Here is a 23,171-nt window from a genome sequence, read left to right as displayed (position 1 = left end):
TCTATTGAGCGCGTCAGTACAAACACTGCCAAAACCTTTGGCTACATAATGTCATTTAATTTTCAAAATGGTCTTATAGGGGGGGGAGTATCATCACTCCCACTGAGAGATAATTAATGAGACAACTGGGCCCCAGGGAGATTAAGTAGCTTATCCAAAGTGACACTGTCAATAAGTAGTGGAGTTGAGCTTCAACTCAGGTTCCATTGACCTGATAGCTGCTGCTCTTAACCCAGAAATACCAACACAAGAAATCCAGTCCCAGGGCTCTAACTCCTCCCATAGGGACAGTGGGGATAGCGAGCCCATGGACTTGGTGATGTTCACCTTTGAGATCCCCTAGCCAGCTCTGATTCTACCACCTTCAGCTACTTTCTGTTGTGTTTGGGTCCCCAAGTGGACATTTATACATAACAAAGTACTCATTGACCATTCAGCACAGCACCTGGAGGGTTTATTCCTCATTGTGATCTAATAAATGAAAGTTAATAAGTTGTTGATAGGTCAATTTCATGTGAATTTTATTTGCAGTGAGTTATTATATTAACCATATATTATACATTTTAAATTCATGTTTACCTTTTTATTACTTATGTGAGCTATATATAAATTTAAGTGATTAGGCCCAGAGCCTTATAACCCAAAAGTATGACTATACTATCAAGCTTCTAGACCTGAAGGTTGAACAATCAGAGGGTAGGAGGGAGGAAGGATCCTAAAGGCAAGTAGTCCAGCCTCCAAAATGTCTTGCTCAGTGCTTATTCCTAGTGACACTTAATAAATAGTTGTGGAATAAATGAATGTTAAAAAGAGGAAAATAGAGGTGCCTGGGTGGCTAAATTGGTTAAGCATCTGCCTTCGGCTCAGGTCATGATCCTGGGGTCCTGAGATCAAGCCCCACATCGGGCTCCCTGCTCGGTAGGGAGTCTGCTTCTCCCTCTCCTGCTCCACTGCTTGGGCTCTCTCTCTCTTTCTCTCTCTGTCAAATAAATAAATAAAGTCTTAAAAAAAAAAAGAGGAAAATAGTCATAAAATTAAAAGCAAATAGGGAAATATTTTTTCATAAATACAATAGATAAGGGCTCAACTTAATACAGCAAGAACTTGGAAAACTGATAAGAGGAACAGAAACTTATTTTAAGTTTTATTTATTTAAGTCATCTCTATACCCAATGTAGGGCTTGAACTTCCAACCCCAAAATCTAGTAGCATGCTCTTCTGACTGAGCTAGCTGGTGCCCCAACAAGATATCTTTAATAGAAAAATGACATTGTCAAATACACGCCCTTTCTGGAAATCAGCATATAAATTTATAAGAAAGCATGGGGACCACATGAGGATAAGTGAACCACAGTTATGTGAGAAAGGGGACTTAATCAGAAAATGCAAGAAGCCTAGCAGCAGAGCTGGGTTTGACCTTTATCAGACAAGCAAGAGGGCAGGAGAGGGACTGCTGTGTGTTCTGACAGGATGATCAGATGTCCCAGGTTGGGAAAAGCAGCTAGAAGAATCAGAAGTACATATATCGACGAGCTTCTCGTTGTGGGGTTGGGAATGACTTTACCGGGAAGGGGTTAGAAGGTGAGCCCATCCTCTGGGGAGGAAATCTAACTCTGATGGTAGACAGTATCCTCCCTGAAGCTAGGAACCCCTCTGTCTTGCCCTGACAGGTCAGAGGAGCCCAACCTCGGGTGTAGGGTTTATTGAAATCTGGGCTCTGATCAGAGTGGTAACTTCTCATTCTTGTGGGCATAGGAATATGTCCTTTCCTTGGTCAATCAGGCAATGCAACTCGGGAGCTGAGCAAGGCAAGGTTGGTTACTGAGCTTGTTTCCAGGCCATTGTCTTGTCTCCAGATTGTGGAATGACTTTGACTTCGTGCCCTTCCCATTGATGATGTCTCTTCCTCAGGGTATAATTTCACAATGCATTCCCTCAATGGGAAGGGGCTGTTCAGGTGTGTTGGCCTCTGGGACCATGGGGAGATTGCTCTCATTGCCTGGCTTGCAAGAAGTAAGGGAACTGGGAACTGCAGGCAGCCCATGTTTTCTATCTACGCGGTGATTCACTAATCCAACCAAAGAACTTGAACTTCCTGGAGTGATGAGCCTAGCACAGTTTCAGGCACACAAAAACAACAATAGTCACACGCCTCTTGACCAAGTGACCTGAACCAGGAGGCTTTGAAAGCCACACACCCACGCACTCTAGGGCAGCAGTTCACATCAACAACGAGAACATCAACTGTCTGAGAGTCACTGCCAGAGTAAAGTTTCCTAAGTGTGCACACACCTGTCCTGATGCACACACCCAGAACACCTGGGCTCTGCATGTCCCATTACACACCAAGCACAATCTTCTGGGTGGCCCTCATTTTGCATGAGTCCCTAAATTGACGTTTCCTTTACTGTGAAAGATTCTCCACATCCCTTTCTTTTTCTTTTTCCTTGACTTCTCCCTGCTTTGCAGAGACAGAAGAGGCAGGGGACAACTATAAATTTATTCCAAAAGTCAGAGGACAAGAGGCTGCCATGATGCTGTAACAGCACTGAGTTAGAGAATCTAATCTGCTAGAAGGAAAGTTAGAGCATATGGAGCTCAGTCTGTTTGTTTCAACAGAGAGGACTGTAGGCTGGAGAGAGGAAAAGATTTACCCATTGCTCTGGCTGGGCAGTGGCTGAGCCTCAATTTGATGATATGGGTGGGATGGGCAGAGAAAGTATGAGTTTAGTCTATCTAAAGGATTTAGTGAGCTCAGGGGGCTCAGTGATCTATATTGCCTGTGTGTGATAAGAGACTGATTGATCAGGGGACCTGAGTGGCTCAGTTAAGTGGCTGCTTTTGGCTCAAGTCATGAACCCAGACTCCCAAGATGGAGTCCCCCTGTTTGGCTCTCTGCTTGGTAGGGAGTCTGCTTCTCCTTCTGCCCCTCCCCTGATCATTCTCCCTTTCTCAAATAAATAAATAAAATCTTTTTTTTTTTTTAAAGAGATTGATCAGATAACTGCTGAACGCCTGGTTTGTACAAGGCACAGATTAAAAAGAATATATTTTGGGGGGTGTTCGGGTGGCTCGGTTAAGTCAGTTAAGCATCGAACTTTTGATATTGGCTCAGGTCTTGATCTCAGGGTCATGAGTTCAAGCCCCTCATTGGGCTCCACACTGGGCATAGAGAATACTTTTTTAAAAAAAGATAATATATTTTTAAATCTTCAAATAACCCTTCCTCTCGAAGTAATTACAATCTAACAGTGAAAATAAATGAATAAGTAAAACATTTGTAATATTTTTTTTCATTTGTAATAATTCTTAAGAACAGTACAGGAGGTTCTCTAGATAGAACGTGCTTATCAGCTGAGAGGCAAAACATTGAATGCTATGACATCAGGAACGGATACTTCAGTAAGCAAAAGAACCAGAGTTGGGGGCCTGGGGAGGATCATAGGGCCTAAAGAAAGAGCTGGGAGGGCAGCCCCGGTGGCTCAGTGGTTTAGCGCCGCCTTCAGCCTAGGGTCTGATCCTGGAGACCTGGGATCGAGTCCCATGTTGGGCTCCCTGCATGGAGCCTGCTTCTCCCTCTGCCTGAGTCTCTGCCTCTGTGTGTGTGTGTGTGTGTGTGTGTGTGTGTGTGTGTGTGTGTTTCATGAATAAATAAATAAAATCTTAAAAAAAGAAAAGAAAAGAAAGAGCTGGGAGCCTGACAGACTGGGTGGATTTAGCTGCCTTTCAGGGAGAGGGTCGGGAGGGTTGGGAGGTTGGAGTTGAGTTGGGGGAAGGACTCAGGAGGACCTGGGCCATCACCATTGAGGGGAAAGAAGAGGAGAATTCTGACCAGATTGTCTTGCCCGGCAGCAGCTTCTGCCCTTCTTGGCTGGGATGAGAGGCAGCAGGGCAACCCCCTTGCCCTCCACTAGCTGACTGGGAACAGAGCTATGCAGTTAGTCGGCTGGCAGCAGAAATGTCTGGGCGTCTGTGTCTGGGGGAAAGGTGTCAGCCTGACAGGAAGACAGAGAATGTACCCATGTGTACCCATATATGTAAACACAGGGTATGTGTGCATGTAGCCACACACAGAAGAGGGGGATGTAGATGTTGCAATGATGAATGAAAATAGCACAGAAATCAGGAGAAACCCATTACCTTCCAGGCTTTCACCCCAACTTCCATCTCCCTGATATGACAGCCAGACACCCACCTGCCCCCTCCTGGAGCTCCTGCAGCCACTTGCCCAGAAGCACGAAGCTCTCTCCACTCCATGCCTGGCTGGGTCATGGCTGACCCGGGTGCCCCACTCTCAGCGCACTGTGAACACCAAGACAGGAAGAAGAAAGGCTTCTCCTAGGTCTTAACATTTAATAATTTTAAGATTCCATGAAGGAAAGAGGGAGAAGAATGTCCACATGTGGATTTATTCCAGTTGTTGGATGGGCATAACTTAGTAATCAGCACAGAAAGAGAAAACTCTTAAAATATATGTTTTGAGTTAAGTTTCCTTTTTATTTATTATCTATAGAAATCAGAGGACTAGAGAGCCTCAGCCTTTGTTGAGATGGGGAAAGTTTCTTCACCCTAAATTTTCCTAGGCTTTTTCATTTACATGCTTTCTCAAAATTCATTGAATTTTTCTTCTTACTATATATGCTTATAGTAGAAGATCTGAAGCTATAGGAAACTATAAAACTAATTCATAATCCACCACTCACTCATTTTAAGAACTTCCATAGGCCCTAGACGTGACTCCAGCCCACTAAAATATACTCATATCCCACATTTAAAGTTATTGAGTTGAGTAAAATTGTCTAGTTGACATGTCATATTTGAGGGACCTTTGATTAACTGTTCATTCATTTTAATTTTGCTTTTCAAAAAATTTTGAAGCAATGTATTTTCTCTTCTATATCTCAAACATTTTTTTGAGAGTCCTTGAAAAGTCTGTAGGCCCCTGGCACTCTTTTGTGACTAATGAATTAAAAGGGCTTGCCCAGTGAAAACTAATGTCAAGGTTAATATTTCAGAGTATATCCTATCAGTCTCTCTCTCTCTCTCTCTCTCTCTCTCTCTCTCTATATATATATATATATGATATAAATGACATTTATATATGATATTTATATATGATATTTATATATATCATGGTTAATGTAGATGGGCCATATAGTTTTGAATACTATTTTTTCACAAGATTTTATTTATTTATTCATGAGAGATACAGAGAGATACAGAGAGGCAGAGACATAGGCAGAGGAAGAAGCAGGTTCCCTGTGGGGAGCCCAATGCAGGACTCCATCTCAGGACCCCAGGATCACATCCTGAGCCAAAGGCAGATGCTCCACCACTGAGCCACCCAGGCGTCTAAATACTTTTTTTTCTAACTCTGCATTGTTTATCCGGGATTTCCCAAATGGGGCTTGGGGACAGGAGTCCATTGTGCCTTTGGGACTCACTCCCGCCCATGCTGTAGTTTCTTTCTTTCTTTCTTTTTTTTTTTTTTCATGCTGTAGTTTCTTAGCACAGGTTCTAGAACCACACACCTCTGAGGTAGAAACACTTAGAGGCAGCTCATTTCCCTCAGCCCTGTGTTTCACAGAAAAGAAAACTGAGGCCTGGAAAAGCAACTTGTCCCAGGTTGGTAGGTAGTTAGCACCAGAACCACACTCAGAATTTTGGCCCCTGGCCCAGGTAGGGGGTGTAGAAGCCTCTGTTTGCATTGGGTGCCCTTTGCCCATCTTTTGGAACTGACTCTACCTTCCATGGGCATCTTTCTCTGGTGCCCTGCACTGCCCTAGCCCTCCCACTCACCCCCACCCCCACAGCAGCCCTGCTCTTGACCCAGTTTCCCCATCCAAACTCCCTTGGCTGTTTTCCCCTCATTGCATATCTCCTGTTGTCACAATGTTGCACAAGCAATTAATTTACAAAATGTTAGTTTACATTTTGAAAGTTTTTTTCTCTAATTATAAAAGTAACACATGCACCCGCAAGAAAATTTTGGAGGAAAAATTGCATAGCTGTATCACCCAGAAATAATTGTTAAAATGTTGCACAATTACTAATAAATAAAACCAATCATTGAGGAGCTGCTCTTTTTCTTAAAAAATATTTAATCAAAAAAATATTTAATCATTCAGTAAGTATTTGTTGAGCACCTAATGCCAGGTAACGCTATGGGTTTAAGCATGTAGTTATTGACAAAATAGTTCAAATCCTTATCTTCAAGGAGCTACCTTCTAGTGGGGGAAGACAGATGATTAACATTTAAGTATAAGATAGGTTTGGTGGTATCAAGTAGTGTGAAGAAAAGATGAAGCAGAGTAGGGGAGATGGACAGAATGAGGGTGTGTTTTATATAGGGTGGTTAGGAAGGCCTCCCTGAGAAATGACATTTGATCAGAGTCCAGAAGGGAGTGAGAGAGTAAGCCATTCATTTATGTATCCATCTATTCCACAAATATTTGCTGAACACATATCAGACACTGAGGATAGAGTAGAGAATAAAAGAAATATTCCACTCTGGGCCACTAGTCCTCTCCTTCACGGCTAATATGTGATCTGCTCCACCCAATGGCTTGAAGCCTGAATCGTTCAAAAGGTAACAGGAAGAGCTGCCCTTAACATTTTAATATGGACTTAAAATGCCTAAAATTAATCAATATCTACCTTCCTCTCAATAAGACTTGTTCTCTACTCACTGTTTCCAACTTAAAGGTTTACCATTATTTTTTAGTTTGTTGTTGTTACTTTGCCAAAGTAATCATTACTACTAAAAAGGGGTTTACTTTTTTTTTAACTCTTAAAACTTTTTATTTTGAAATGACTTTGGACTTAAAGTTGCAAAGCGAAGCAGTAGAAACAATTCCCAAGTACTTCTCCAGGGTTAGTATCTAGGGTCTTTATGTTGTGATGGTGAAGCCAGGGCATTGGCATTGATACAGCTCTGTTCACGAACCACCAGCTCATTCAGGTTCCATGCAAAGTTCTGGTGCTGTCTCTCCCAAGAGAGGACTGCTCCAATCTCACGTGCTGTGCTCTGCTGCCACTTTTCTGCTCTCTTCTAGTCTGGAAAAAATAGTTTTGAGTAGTCATAATTTGTTTTCTCACCATTTTTTCTTGAATCTCACTATTTGCTTCTGGGTTCAGGTTTCTTTTTAAGCACTTGAAAAGTTCCTTAGTAAGGGTCTGTAGTGATTAGTTCTTTGTCAGTGGATGATGTTTTTAATTGGCCTTTCTTTTTAGAGAATAACAGCTTTATTAAGATCTCATTCACATGCCAAAATTCACCCTTTCAAAATGTACAGTTCATTTACAGAGTTGTGCAACCAGCACCACTGCCTAATTTTAGAACATTTTCATCATCCCAGGAAGAAATTCTGTACCCATTAGCTGTCACCCCTCATTCCTCTCTCCCTCCAGGCCCTGGCAACCACTAACCTACTTCCTATCTCTATAGACTTGCCTATTCTGGACATGTCATATAAATGGAGTCATTCACTGTGTGTCCTTTTGTGTCTGACCTCTTTCACTTAACATAATATGCTCAAGGTTCGCTCATACTAAAACATGTATAGTACTTAAATTTTATGGTTGGATAATATTCCATTGTGTCACATTTTGTTTACAGTTAGTGGACATTTGAGTTGTTTCCACTTTTTTGGCTATTAAATACAGTGCTGTTGTGAATATCTGTATATAAGTTTCTGGGTGAACATATATCTTCAGTTCTCTTGGATATTTACTTCAGAGTAGAATTGTTGATAATATGGTGATTCTATGTTTAATTTTTTGAGGAATTGTTAAACTGTTTTCCACAACAGCTGTTTTACATTCCCAACCACAATGTGTAAGGGTTCCACATCCACTGCTTATTTTGTTTTCTTTTAAATTCTCTATATAATTCTCTCTCTCTAGATATATATATTAGATAGATAGTTAGATATAAATATAGATATAGATATAGATAGATCTTTCCTAGTGGGTAGGAGGTGGTATCTCATTTTTGCTAAGATTTTATTTATTTGACAGAGAGAGAGAGAGAGTGAAACAGATCATGAGCAATGGCAAGAGGGAGAAGCAGACTCCTCACTGAGCAGGGAGCCAGTTATGGGGCTCAATCCCAGGACCCCAGGATCAGAACCCAAGTCAAAGACAGATGCTTGACTGGGTGAGCCACCCAGGCACCCCGGTATCTTGTTTTTAAAAACTATTTTACTTCTTTATTTTAGAGAGAGAGAGAGAGAGAGAGAGAATCTCAAGCAGACTCCATGCTCAGCATGGAGGCTGATGCGGGACCCAACCCCAAGACCCTGCCATCAAGAGTAGGATGCTTAATGAACTGAGTCACCCAGGCGTCTTGTTGGTATCTCATTTTGTACGTTCTTTCTTGGGAGTTTGTTTTAACACAAACTGTAGCATATTATACACACACTATACGCTTAGCTTTTCCACTTATTGTATTGTGGAGATCACATCAGTCTGTGCAAAACCCTTTATTCTTTTGGCTGGCTTTATAGTAACCCACTGTATGATCATGCAGTCCTGGTACTGGTCACTCACTTAACCAGTTCCTATTAATAGGCTGCTCTGTTTCTTTCCAATCTTTAATATTACAAACAGTGCTGTAATGACTGCCTCTATATACTCCATTTTCTATATGCAGGAATTTGTCTGTAATGATCATTTCTAGATATGAAATTCTAGGTTAAAGGGCATATGCATTCTTTTGTTTTTATAGCTACTATGTAATTGATTTCCATAGAGAGTGTACCAATTTATACTCACCACCTTGGCAAAGACATGTTCTTTAAATGGAACCCAGATCATAAGACCAGATTTGTGAAGATATTATATTCTTAGTATGGTACTCCTGTGCGGGCTGACTATGGTAGCACTTTTTTTGAGGGGCTTGGGGTAAGGATATGGTTCATTAAGGAGCTTTCCTTGATTAGCAGTTCCCAAGGAGAAGATAGAACTTATAAAGGGTTTTTCTTGAGGCCCTGTCTACCTTTCTTTGGTAGAACAATGGGGACTCACTGAATATGCCGGGTAAGATCATTTGTTTATATATTTCTCCAATCAACAAATATTTATTGAAAGCCTACTATGTGGTGCTAGGTGCTAGGATGAAATGAAGACAAAATTAGACCAGATACTCCTTTCACTGATGTTTTCAGGCTTTTAAGAGGGAAGCAGACATTACTACAATCAAGGGTAAGGTAACTAACAGTGATGGAAATGTATGTCATGCTACTGCAGCCTTTAGCAAGGATCTGAGGGGTCAGCAAAGGGGTCTCAGAGGAAATATGGTTTTTGTTTTGTTTTAAAGATTTTATTTACTGGGCAGCCCCAGTGGCGCAGTGGTTTAGTGCCGCCTGCAGCCTGGGGTGTGATCCTGGAGACCCGGGATCGAGTCCCACGTCGGGCTCCCTGCATGGAGCCAGCTTCTCTCTCTGCCTGTGTCTCTGCCTCTCTTTCGCTCTCTCTGAATAAATAAATAAATAAGTCTTTAAAACATTTTTTTTTAATTTACTTATTTAAGAGAGAGAGAACAGCTGAGTTCCCCAGGCAGCCCACGGAAACATATTTGAATTGAGATATGAAGGATGAGTAAAAGACTAGCTCGTGTGGCTAACAAAGTGGGAAAACACTCATACCTGCCACACAGGGTTGTTATGGGAGTTCAGTTAAATCATATTATGTAAGACATTCAACAAAATGCATGGCAGGTGCCAATTATTTGGAAAATGCTTACTTTGCTTCCAGTCTTCCACTCACTCATGGTGAATTTGTTAAACGATCCCCAAGCGGACCACTGCCACCCTAGCCATGCTCTTCCTTCATATTTCTCTCCCACCCAGTTCCCTCTCTTCCTCTATTTCGGGGCTCCCAAGCACTGCCGTATGTTCACAATAGTCTACCCTTGGAGCTAATCAGATTAGTAACCACCATTTATTTTGCCCTTAATCTATACTAAGTACGTTACATCCATTATTTAAACTTCCTAACAGTCTAACCTACTAAGGTTAGAACTATTATTACTCCCATTCTTAAAAAAGTTTTTATTTACTTATTCACGAGAGACACAGAGAGAGATACAGAGAGAGAGGCAGAGACACAGGCAGAAGGAACAGCAGGCTCCCTGCCAGGAGCCCAATGTGGGACAGGATCCTGGGACTCCGGGATCACGAAGGCAGACGCTCAACCACTGAGCCACCCAAGCATCTCATTACTCCCATTTTATAAAGGAAGAAACGGAGGCAAGCAGAGCCCAAGGACAATAGGTTGCAAATTGCAGAGCAGGACTCATGCTCAAGTCTAATTTTTTTTTTTTTAATTTAAAGGATTTATTTATTTTTAAAGATTTTATTTACTCATTTGACAGAGTGTGACAGAGCACAAGCAGTGGGGAGCTGCAGAGGCAGAGAGAGCCCCATGCAGGGCTCAATCCCAGGACCCCGTGGATCATGATCCAAGATCAATTCATTTTTAACCATGACCCCTATAGTGCCTTGGGTTGGCAGTTATCTTTTGCAGGTCTTATTTATCCAACTAGATAACAACCTGATTTAAGATAAGAATTTGCCCCTAGGGGCACCTGGGTGATTCAGTTGGTACAGAATGTGACTCTTGATCTCAGGTTTGTAAATTCCAGCCCTGCACTGGACATAGAGAATACTTAAAAAAAAAAAATATATATATATATATACACACACACACACATTCAAGTGGTTTAGTAAAATAATAGCCACTCCTTATGGAGCATCTCCTATTTATCTATATATTATTTCCCCCATTTTATAGATTAGGAAACTAAGGCTCCAATAGATTAATTAACTTGGCCAAGGTGATGGAGATGGGACAAGAGTCCCGATTTAGATATGCCCAGTTCCTACCCAAAGATGACAACCAATAATATTCATACCTGGTACAAGGGAAGCACAGGGCTACATTCACCTAAACCCTGGTTAACTTCAGCTGGTATGACATTTAGGCAATGACAGTGACTATAGGGAGAGAGGGAATTGTTGAGAGGTGCCCATGTCTTACTTCTAGCTGTGTAAACATAAAAATTGAGAGCTCACAATAAGCAGAGCCCAAAGGATTATTGTGGAATTCCTGGGTTCACGTGCCAGACATAAGCTACTATGACCAAAGCCCCTCTTTGGGAGTTTTGTAATGGATAATACAGATAATGTTAACACTCATGGAATGTTTTCTTTGTGCTTTACAAGGATGAATTCATTTAACTTCCAGTTAAGGGCTGCTATTATTCTCCTTTAACATCTGAGGAAACTGAAGTACAGCAAGGTTAAAGGATTTGCCCAAAGCACCCAACTAGCAAGTTGGGACATCTGGCAGTGTGATTTCAGAGCTCTAGCGTCTCCTCACAACAGTGCAAGAGTTGCTGAGTCCGGCACAAAACAGTCAAAACTCTAAGGAAAGACCAAAAATTCCTGCGGTCTAAGTAGAGAGGTTAGTTTATAAGTGCCTGCCTGCCAGCACGTCTCCATCCCCAACTTTCTCCTTTTCCGACTCACTCCTCCCAGAAAACAAGACCACAAGCACAGAAAGTAGGGGAAAGGTCGCAGTTGGGATTTGGCTCCTCCCTTCCTGCTCGTTTGTTCGTTCATCCTTTTTTTCTTTTTTTTTTTTTGCAAAATCGCAGAGCCTATGCAGAAGGCTCCGGGTTCTTTCTTACGCATCCAGCCCCCGCACTTGCCCCTGGCACATGGGACCGCCAGTCCCACAGCTCTGTGGCCCTGCTTGGAGTCACCTTCCCCCCCGCGCTGTGGCCAAACTGCCATCCCCAGGAGGAAAGCCGTGAGACCATGACAGCCCTTCAGTGTGGAGGCTCTTCCCAGGGGCCTTCCCGGCGTCTCCCTAGGACTCTTATTTTCTGAGATCTGCTCTCACAGCAGAAGGTCTACATTTCTCCGGTTTCCTGGGGGATGGGATTGGGGGGTGGAGAGGTGCTTTGTAAGGTTTCTCAGCCCGCAGATCTGGGGATGAGGCTGGATTGTCACCTCCTAGCTCTTTGTTTCAATCTGAAAGTACCTTTAAAAAATTATCTAGTGGGGGTTCCTGGGTGGCGCAGTACATTGTGTGTCTGCCTTAGGCTCAGGCCCATGATCCCAGGGTCCCTGGCATCTGGCTCCGTGGTCCCTGCCCAGCGGGGCGTCTGCCTCTCCCCCAGCTCATGCTCTCTCTTCTCTCTCTCAAATAAATAAATACAATCTTTAAAACCTGAGGCCCAGTGAGTACAAAGTGACTTGTCCGTGTGCATTCAGGCACAGACGCCAGGGCCAGCTGAGTATTTCACATGTTCTCACATATGACAGACATTCCTGGAGGGCGGAACTTAGTACGTTGTAAAAGGGCCTCTCGTCATTCCAGTGGTATCGATGGTAAACTAAATGTCGGGGTTTGGAAGGGTTGAGGAATCTCAGTTCTCCTAGAAAGTGAAAGTCAGCTCTACAGTCGCTGGAATTTAAATACTAGGAGTAGGGTAGGGGTGGGACCTGTTGCCTTCCGGCGATCCTTGCTTCGTGGAGGGTCTGGGGAAGACGCCCTCCTCCCGCCCCGCCCCGCCCCGCCCCGCCCCGCCCGCGGGCCTCTGGATCTGGGCACTCCAGGTAAGTCTTCCAGTCCACCTGGTAGGGCGTAAATGGGCTGATTCCCTCCGGCTTCCTGCAGCAGGAAGAAGGCAGTCTGGGTTCACACGCACGCAGTCCCACTGCCGACCTCAGTGACTCACAGACCCCAGGCGGACGCTTTCCGAAACTGGTCCGACGGGAAGCGCGGCGCGGCGCGGGGCGGGGCGGGGCCACGGACGTGCGTCGGGGCCAGTGCGTGCGGCCCGAGTGCGCGTGCGCGGGCTCGGGGCGGGGCCGCGGCTATAAGTGGGCGGCGTGGGCAGCCTCGCTCAGCTTCGCGCCTACGGCTGCGCCTTTGCGTCGGGGAGTCGTCTGGGCTGCGCGCTGCGCTTTGGCGCTCTCGGGACGTGACTTGCCTGCGGACTCCTGCGAGACCCGCTGTCTGGCGAGCGGGCCGCTCCTGGCCCTTGCTCCTGGAGGTGAGCGGCCCTGTGGGCTTCCCCGGCTTTCCGCCCCGCGCCCCCGGCTGGACTCGTCCTCCCTGCGCCTCCACCTGGGTGCGGAGTCAGCCGCTCCGGCCTTGGCTTCAGAGATGGCCTTGCGTTCCATGTGTCTCTCTTCGTGCTCTCTAGCGCCGGGTTAGGCGTCCCCGTCCGGCCCTGGTCCCACAGCACCCTTGTTAGCACTTGGCGTGTTGTGTGGCTGCTCGCTGCCTAATTTCTTGCCTAGATTGTAGGGCCCTTGAGGGCAGGGTTCATGACTACCGGGCCCCGTGCGGTACCTTCCAGGGTGCCTAACACGTTGTAGGTATCCAGGGTGTGTTTGTTGAATAAGTGAACTTGATAGATGTGACTGTCTTGTAATTATTTTGGCTTTACCAAAAAGTTGATGATTAACTGGGTGGGACCTGACTGAGGTGTGAGGAGAACCTCTAGGCAGATTGCTTTCTCCTATCCTTACCTCCCCCCCCCCCCAAAAAAAAAAAGACTCCTTTCAGGAAGATTTTTGGTCTCTGGACTGTGGCATAGGGGTTGTGCATTGCACCTGGCAGGAGAAATAAAAGGTTTTACTTTAGGAGAAGTAAAAGTTTTAAGGAGTGCTCTTGAATTAGTCCAAGAAGCAAGGCTAGCTCTGCAGCCATGGAGTCTACAGCATAACTATGCTTGGAGAGTCTGTTGCAAAGAACATATCTACTGGTCCCTGTCTCTTTGACGGGCTGAGCCTCACCCTTAGCTCCACAGGAAGACAGAGGTCAGGACTAGATACATGCATATCCCAAAAGGCTGTCGATTAATCTCACCTCTCTTTCCTCAGTATCCAGAGGCCTTCAAGAAGTGACAGCTCTACCGCTCTACAGAGAAGTGAAGTCCTTTCAGCCATGAAGCCTATGTTGAACCTCTATCTCTTAGGTGTGGTGCTGACCCTGCTCTCCATCTTCGTTAGACTGATGGAGTCCCTGGGAGGCATACTGGAGAGCCCATTGCTGGGGAGCTCTTGGACCACCAGAGGTCATACAGCCAGTGCAGAGCCCCCAAGGGCATTCCAGACCATCCATCCAGAGAGGTGTGATAAGACCTCCCTCCACCAGCTATAACCTTGGACCACTGGCCTAAACAGATCCAGGCAGGTGTCCAGTTCCTGGGCAGGCAAGCTCAGAACATCAGTGTTACCAGAACAAACTGTTACCAGGCCCTTGAAGGGCTTCTCCATCTGGATGTTCCTTGCCCTGGAAAAAGAGCCTGTCTAATATACCGGTGTGAGTGGGTTGCCTATAACTGCGATGGAATGATGTCACTGCTCTCCCCAGGGTCTGCTGTATACGTTCTGGTGTCCTTTGCACCATGGCTCTGATGTCTCTTAGGGGCATGTGCTTCATGTTCAGCGGTTGGGAGATGGGGTTATTTTCATCCCTGCTTTGTTAGCTTTTTCCAAGAGTTCCTTTGGGTTTGGGTGTTATGGTCAGTTTATGTGGTGTTCAGCTTCTCTTCCATGAGACCTTGTCTGTGTGTGGACAGCAGTTGAAGTGGTGTATGAGTTGGCATAGGGAGGGGGATGATGAAATAGTCAGTGTCCACCTCCCATTGTTTCATATGGTAAAGTCCTTTCTCTAACAAAGCATGTATGCATGTATATTGGTATGAAGGGGGCAGTGGGATGACAAAGCCTGCTCAAGAATGGCATTATGGCCACCATGTGGCTTAAATTAATTTTTCTAATGAAATAAAAGTTGAATATATATTTCTATGTGTCATGTTGACTTCTGCCCTTGAAGTTAATGGTAGGGAAGGGTCTTCATTCCTAGATTTGGGGTTTGACACCTTAAAAACTCTGGAGGAGAAAAGTACTTAGAATACTTTGCTTAAAAAAAAAAAAAAAAAAAAAGAATACTTTGCTTAAAACATAATGTAGGGGTGCCTGGGTGGCTCAGTGGTTGAGCATCTGAGTCCCACATCGGGGTCCCTGCAGGGACCTGCTTCTTTCTCTGCCTGTGTCTTTGCCTCTCTCTCTGTGTCTCTCATGAATAAATAAAATCTAAAAAATAAAAAATTTTAAATTAAAAAAAAAAGCATCTCAGAGTTGTGAGTTCAAGGCCCTCATTGAGCTCCACACTGAGCATAGAAGCTACTTAAGAAAACCATAAAACAATGTAAATAAACCTGAATTCAGAGGCAAGGGCAGTTGGGTCTGCCCTGTATCAACCAGTTTTCTGAGCCTAGACCAAGAATATTCTAGTCATCTCTTGATTCTCCATTTCTAAAGAAAAATGATTTCTTCTAGCACCCTCACCTTCAGTCTCTGGGGGAAAGAGGACTATCAGTCCAGTAGGCTTTGTATTTTTCCTCCTGTGCTGCTGTTATCCATAGGAATAAGGGCTCAATTTTGATCTCTAGGTCAGCTGGTTAAACGTCCACACTTCACAGACAATTGTTTCTGCTCACTCCTGGATCTCTACAGCTTGGTCTTTACACAGAAATGGAGGGATTTGGGTGGGGGTTTTTTCTTGCCTGTATCCACTACTCCATCTGCTGCTCCATTTCAAGTGCATCCATTCACTCCTCTGCCCATGGTAATATATCCATTCACACTCTCTTGACGTTTGTCATTTCATGTATGGTGAGTTTGATTTACTTTTGCCAAAGAGTAAGAAAGGAGTATGGTGCCTCTGCTAACCCACTTTTGCTTCCTGAGTCGTTCTTGAGCTTAAATGCCACTACTCCAGAAGCCAGTGGTTTGGGTATCACTTCTGTTTATTGTACTATGGTAGTCATTAGTGCTGTTTAGCAAGAATTTCCAGCTTCCCACCCATGGGCACATGGTACCGTCTGCCTCCATGATCCTTAGTGGATAGCTGGGGTTATGTGGCTCACCTCTCAGTAGCAGAGTACAAATAAAAAATATAGCTGACTTTTTTTTTTTTTTGGTCTCGGATTTCAGGCACTGACATGTGCCAGTAGCTATCCTAAACATATTAAATTTGATATATTTTCTCATTCTCATACCTTCAACCCATTTGGGGTGTTTTTAAGTGGGAGAGCTGCCCATGAAAGTCACTTCCCCAAGCAGTTTAATTGAAATGGTTTATAGGGTGCCACAACCTTTGTGAAGTCTTCACTCTATGACAACTTAATCTACTTGGAGATTTTAACAACAGATGTGATGGCCATACCCCTGTTTTGATCTTTCCCATGAATAGGGCCACCTGCTGTCTCTGTTTGCCTGGCTGAGGGATTTTTCTGGGATGCAGTACTTTAAGGGCTAAAACTAGGACAGGTCTGGGTAAACCAAGATAGCCCATCAGTCATCCTGCCTACACAGCTGAGTTTGAAATAGCATTTGTCATTGTAAACATTTCTCAGTTTTATCTGTTAACTGTTAGGGATGAGAAATAGTTGTTTCTGTGAACCCTGCAAGCCCTCTGATTTCTGTAATCACTTTACAGCCCTTTTATCTACTTGCAGGCTGGCCAGTTCAGTTCTTGTCTGAGCTAATCTTGTGCTTTGTCAGTGGTAACCAATAGTACCCAATTCAGGCTGCTAAAATACAGTTCTCGACTTTCCCTTACTTCTTAGATTAGATCAGGTATGTCTTCTCAGTTACTGCAGGCAACAGTTTTACCAATACTTTGCTACTGTATAACATGAGTTGCTGGCTTCCCAACTTTTAATAAGATCACTTTGCTGCCCTCGAAGTAAGTAAATGTCACACATACTAAAGTTTATTGTTTCAAATATGCAACACGCCCTTCTATAGTCCTGTCTTTATCAGTCGAGGGCGCGTTAGGTTAGGTTAGGTTATGCTGCAGCAACAACTCTGAGTTCTCAGTAGCATAAAGCAGAACAGTTGCCTAAGGCTGTGTTCCCAGGAAGCAGAATTGGGGCCTAATCAGAAACTATTCCCTTTCCCTGGGGTAAGGGACCTTCACTGCTTCTGCTCAGTGGCACATCATGATCACTAGGCTGCTATGTTTCCTATTCCTCCTCTTCTCCCTTAGTGCATTCATCTTGTCCCTGTTCCACCAATATTTATTAAATGTGAGGGGGCTTATCTTTTTAATTTATAGGTCTCCATCTCAAGCCACATCAGAAACTGGTGTAGAGATTATTGTGCATCACTCAGAGATTCTTGAATTTGAACTTGATGTAGCTGAAGGGAATTACTGGGTTGTCTTCTTTGGGGAGGTATGGTGAATGTATATCACCTGCAGGAGGGATAGTGCGCTGAATGATTACTGACCAGAAGTCATTAGTGGTTGTCATTAACGGTCTTCAAATACTTCTGCCCTTGCCTTTCAAGCATATGATAGAAGTGCACTTCGGGACACCTTTGTGATTGGACAAGGCCATGAATTAGTTTTGGCCGATGAGTTGTGAGTAGAAGTGACTTGTGTCGATTCTAGATCAGAACACTTAACCACTGGTTCAAAAACCTTAACCTTTCCTCATCCACTACAGTAACCAGCAGTGGTCCAAATGAAACTGCTCCATTAACGTAGGTCCTGGAGTGAGGATACCATGGAGAGGAGCCCTTTACGATACCTGATGAACATGTAGTGTAAATAAAAAATAAACCTCTATTGTGTTAAGCTACTGCAGCATAACTTGGCCTATCCCGACTGATACACTGCCTTCAGCACCTGCTGGCTATTGCGCATAGACTAAGATTTCATTACTACCTACCTCCAATAACATGCATCAACAGTAGCAGGGTGGGGGGAAGAAACATGTAAACCAATAATGTAAACCAATAATGTTTCATGGTTCTGTGATAGGAACATGTATGGGACGTGGGTACATAAAGTTACCTTCTGGCCGGAGGCAAATATTAAAAGGAAAAGCTTTTAGAGCATCTGAATTTTAAGAAATGAATAGGTAGCCACGCTTAGAAACTTTTCCTTCTAGAGGGAACTGTGAGCAAGGACAGGAGGGGAGACTAAGCACAGCATATTGAGAAAGTTGGAAGTAGAAATCCTATCTCCTTATTAGCTTGAGGCCTTAGCTCTAGTGCCATCTACTGGAGTCTAAGGAAGAAGGAAACAGTAACTATAGGCTGTGTAATGGTTTCCAGATTTAAGGACTCTGCCTCTAAAGTTAATGATAGATACCAGAATATTAAGGCTGGAAGATAGGCTCTAGTCTAACACTGCCCAATAAATATATAATGCAAGCCACATACTTAATTTAAATTTTTCTAGTGGTTACACAAAAAAGAAACAAAAATATATTTTAAACACATTTAATCTAATATACTAAAAATACTATCTCTGCATGTAATCAACCTAAGAAGTTATTTATGAGATCAATATTTTACTTTTTTTTGGTACTAAGTATGTATTTGTATTGGTATTTTACACTTAGAACATATCTCATTTGGGATACCTAGGTGGCTCATGGTTGAGCAGCTGCCTTTGGTTCAGGACATGATCTCAGAGTCCCAGGAACAAGTCCCAGGATTGAGTCCCACATCAAGCCTACTTCTTCCTCTGTGTATGTCTCTGCCTCTCGCTGTGTGTCTCTCATAAATAAATAATAAAGTCTTTAAAAAAAAAAAACATATCTCATTTGGATTAACCACATCTCAGGTGCTCAGTAGTCACATGTGGCTAGTGGCCACTGTATTACACACATAGATCTTTTCATTTTACTACAGAGGAAACGGAATAAAGGTAAGTAACTTAGATAATATCATTGAATTAATGGGTGCTCGATTGCTAGTTTGCAGCTCTTTTTTCTACAACGTGATTTTTTTTTTTCAAGGACCCCTTCAAAAGGCGGGATAGCAAAATAGTTCAATAATGTGCTTTTTCACCCCCAGGTTATTCTTGTGTGGACACGTGAGATTTTTTTTCTTAAGAAAACCTATTGTAACAAATCAAAATTATGAAATGCGGGATCCCTGGGTAGCGCAGTGGTTTGGCGCGGGCCTTTGGCCCAGGGCGCGATCCTGGAGACCCGGGATCGAATCCCATGTTGGGCTCCCGGTGCATGGAGCCTGCTTCTCCCTCTGCCTATGTCTCTGCCTCTCTCTCTCTCTCTCTCTCTCTGTGACTATCATAAATAAATAAAAATTTTTTAAAAATTATGAAATGACTGTGACTTACAATATTTACACCCTGCTTTGCCCATAGACCATCAAATCCCTTGATATTTTCCAAATATTTTTTCTTTTTAAAAAGATTTTATTTATTTGAGAGGGAGAGCATGAGAGAGCATGAGTAGGGGCAAGTGCAGAAGGGCAGAAGGAGAGGGAGAAGCAGACTCCCCTCCGAGCAGAGAGCCCAAATGGGGCTAGATCCCAGGACCCTGAGATCATGACCTGACCTGAAGGTGGATGCTTAACCAACTGAGCAACCTAGGTGCTCCTCCAAATATTTTTCTTTCATTAATTTCATTGGCTTCTAATTTCATTGATTATGGTCAGGGAACATACCCCATATTACTGAGACTTGTTTTATGGCTCAGCGCATGGTGTATCTTGGTGAATATTCCATGTGCATTTGAAAAGAAAGTGGATTCTGAGTGAGTGTTCTGTGTTTTAGAGAAAGCATACAAAATATTTCTTATAGAAAATATACAAAATAAAAATTTTAATAAAAATTATATAGAGGGGGGTACCTGGGTGTCTCAGTTGCTTGAGCATCCAACTCTTGATTTTGGCTTAGGTCATGAACTCAGGATCATGAGATGGAGCCCTGCATTGGGCTCTGTGCTGAGGAGCCTGCTTAAGATTCACTCTCTCTCCCTCTGCTCCTTTACCCCCAGCTGGAGCGTGCGCTCACTATAAATAAATGATAGATAGATGATAGATAGATAGATAGATAGATAGATAGATAGATAGATAGATAGATAGATAGGGACACCTGGGTGGCTCAGCAGTTGAACGTCTGCCTTCTGCTCAGGGCGTGATCCTGGGATCTGGGATCGAGTCCCACATCGGGCTCCTTGCACGGGGCCTGCTTCTCCCTCTGCCTGTGTCTCTGACTTTCTCTCTGTGTTTCTCTCATGAATAAATACATCTTTAAGAAATTTTACATAAAGTTAGTTGATCTTCAAGTCTTCTGTACCCTTATTGATTTCCTATTTACTTGTTCTGTGAATTTCTGAGAAAGAAATGATGAGACATCCAACTCTAAATATCTATTTCTCCTTTTAGTTTCATCAGATTTTACTTCATGTTTTTTGAAACTCTGTTATTGGCTACATATACATTTAGGATTGTTATGTCTTAAATTGACCCTCTTATCTTTTACAAATGTCTCTCTTTGGGGGATATAAACCATAAGAGATTCTTAATCATAGGAAACAAACTGAAGGTTGCTGGAGTGGAGGAAGGGGGGATTAGGAAACTGAGTGACAAGCATTAAAGAAATTATGTGATGTAATGAGCACTGGATGTTATATACAACTGTTGAATCACTGACCTCTACTGCTGAAACTAATAATATACTATATGCTAATTAATTGAATTTAAATTTTAAAAATGTCCCTCTGGGGTGCCTGGGTGGCTCAATTAGTTAAGTGTCTGACTCTTGATTTCGGCTCTGGTCATGATCTCAGAGTCATGGGATCAAGCCCCATGTAAACCTCTGAGCTTGGCATGGAGACTGCTTGAGATTCTCTCTCTCCTTCTACGCCTCCCCCCGCTTGCATGTGCACTCTCTCTCTCAAAATAAATAAAATCTTTAGAAAAAAAATGTCCCTCTTTATCACTTGTATTATTCCTTGTCATGAAGTCTTCTTTGTATGATATTAATATAGCCACTCTAGCTGACTTATGATTAGTGGCTGCAAAGTTTATCTTACTCTGTCCCTTTAACTTATGTGTCTTTATATATTGTGATTTCTTGTAGATAAGCATATAGTTGTGCCTTTCTTTCTTTTTTTTTTTTTAAGATTCTGTTTATTTATTCATGAGAGACACAGAGAGAGAGGCAGAGACATAGGCAGAGGGAGAAGCAGGCTCCATGCAGGGAGCCCGATGTAGGACTCGATCCCAGGACTCCAGGATCATGCCCTGAGCCGAAGGCAGGCGCTAAACCGCTGAGCCACCCAGGCTTCCCTGTGCCTTTCTTTTTATACAGACTGGCAATATCTCATTTTTAATTGGAATGTTTAGACCATTTACATTTAGTGTAATTATGAATAAGATTGGGTTGCTTAAATGTTCTAACTTGTTATTTTCTGTTTCCTATTTGTTTTTTGTTCCTTTTCTTACCTTCTTGTGGATTAATTGTGTTTTTCAATGTTCTGTTTTATCTTTACTATTGATTTATTAGCTATACATCTATTTAATTTTTTAATGGTTCCTCTATTCTAGGATTTACAGTAGACATCTTCTAACTTATTACAGTCTTACTTCAAATAGTATTTTACCACCTCATGTATAATGTCAGAACCACACAATACTCCACCTTTATTTTCCCCTCTCATCCTCAGTGTCATTCTTGGTTTGTTTGTTTGTTTTTTTAATATTTTATTTATTTGAGAGTGAGCGAGCGAGAGAGCATGAGCTGGGGGAGGGGCGGGGCTCCCTGGCAGACTCCCTGCTGAGCAAGGAGCCCAATGCAGGGCTTGATCTCAGGACCCCAAGATCATGACCCAAGCTGAAGGCAGATGCTTAACTGACGGAGCCACCCAGGAACCCCCTCTGTGCCATCTTGTCATATATTTTACTGCTACATATGTTCTACATGTAATGTTACATATTACATTGTTATAATTTTTAGTCAATTGTTAAAGAACTTTAAAATTTGTGTGTATATATATTTAAAAATTTTTATTAATGTAAAAATTGTTACTCTAGTAATTACTCTTTGTGTAGATGTAGGTTTATAATTTTTACTATATTTGGAAATCTTCCAGCCCTTATTTCTTCAAATACATATCTTTAACTCAGGAAGTAAACAGTTATGTCCAATACAGCCCTGACCACATGTCTACAACTCTGAACAGACTACTTATAGAGCTAGTAATGATTCTTCCAATATATAATGTACCTTGTACATAGTTGCTTCTCAGCAAATATTTGTAGAGCCATATGTAGGAAGTTTCTTTAACACTTTTTATTTTAAAATTTATTTAAAAGAAATCCATGAGGACACCCGGGTGGCTCAGGGTTTTAGTGCCTGCCTTGGGCCCAGGGCATGATCCCAGAGTCCTGGGATCGAGTCCCACATCAGACTCCCTGCATGGAGCCTACTTCTCCCTCTACCAATGTCTCTGCCTCTCTGTGTCTCTGTCTCTCATGAATAAATAAATAAAATATTTTTTAAAAAGAAATACTTGTTCATGGTAAATAATTCAAATAGTAAAAAAAAAAAAAGTATACGGTGAAAAATAAGTCCTTTTTTTCATCACCATTACCAATGCCCTATGCCTCCTAAGCCAATGACGTTTTTATCTTCCCAGAATTTTTCTGGGCATGTTCAAGCATGCATGAGTATGTATCCTTTTGTTAAATACCTTTGATCCAAGTGATAGCATTTTAAATATACTGTTCTTCATCTTTTTCTAACTTTGTAGGTCTCAGTAATCATTCCATGGCCAACCTATGCAACTGACAAACAAGTGTAGTTCTGACATGAATATTGGCTGATTTTTTCACTTATATTAATAAGGTGAAAATGAAGTAACCAAGTTGTATGTTGGAACTTTACACGTTCACCAATGACTTAAGCAACATATTTCCTAAATCAGATAACAGCTTTCATATACTGGAAGACTCCTCAGAGTTATTTTGTGGCTACAATGTAACAGCTACAGACACACTTTTAAGTTTAATTTCCATCATTAACACTTTATCCCTTTGGATAGCCAACAAAATAATAAATCAAGGGTTGATTAGTAGCATTTACTGGTTTCTTTCTTTTTTTTCTTTTTAAGATTTTATCTATTTATTCATGAGAGACAGAGGGAGAGGCAGAGGGAGAAGCAGGCTCCCCCCGGAGCAGGGAGCCTAATGCAGACTCAATTCCAGGACTTCGGGATAACCACCTGAGCCGAGGCAGACGTTTAACCAACTAAGTCACCCCAGTGCCCCGAATTTACTGGTTTCTGTGGTGTAAATAACTCTCAACATGGCTGGTTT

The 23,171-nt window shown here is 42.7% G+C and overlaps 1 protein-coding gene and 1 long non-coding RNA gene across 2 annotated transcripts; one reads left to right on the top strand and one right to left on the bottom strand.

Moving 5' to 3' along the window:
- Window positions 1-6,424: 6,424 nt before the first annotated feature.
- LOC112675055 (uncharacterized) lies at window positions 6,425-12,811 on the bottom strand. Its single transcript, XR_003145733.2, has 2 exons — window positions 12,645-12,811; window positions 6,425-7,056 (listed from the first exon to the last, which is right to left on the bottom strand). It is a non-coding gene; the product is annotated as an uncharacterized LOC112675055 (long non-coding RNA).
- Window positions 12,812-12,883: 72 nt separating this feature from the next.
- HILPDA (hypoxia inducible lipid droplet associated) lies at window positions 12,884-14,825 on the top strand. Its single transcript, XM_025471571.3, is given in 3 exon segments — window positions 12,884-13,066; window positions 13,902-14,116; window positions 14,119-14,825. Coding segments are annotated over 2 exon segments (189 nt in total). The 5' UTR covers window positions 12,884-13,066; window positions 13,902-13,965; the 3' UTR covers window positions 14,157-14,825.
- Window positions 14,826-23,171: the final 8,346 nt, after the last annotated feature.

The sequence above is a fragment of the Canis lupus genome, chromosome 14 (assembly GCF_003254725.2).
Source record: "Canis lupus dingo isolate Sandy chromosome 14, ASM325472v2, whole genome shotgun sequence".
Lineage (NCBI taxonomy): Eukaryota > Metazoa > Chordata > Mammalia > Carnivora > Canidae > Canis > Canis lupus.
Note: the sequence above shows the minus strand (reverse complement) of the source record. Positions and strands in the feature narration are given on the sequence as shown.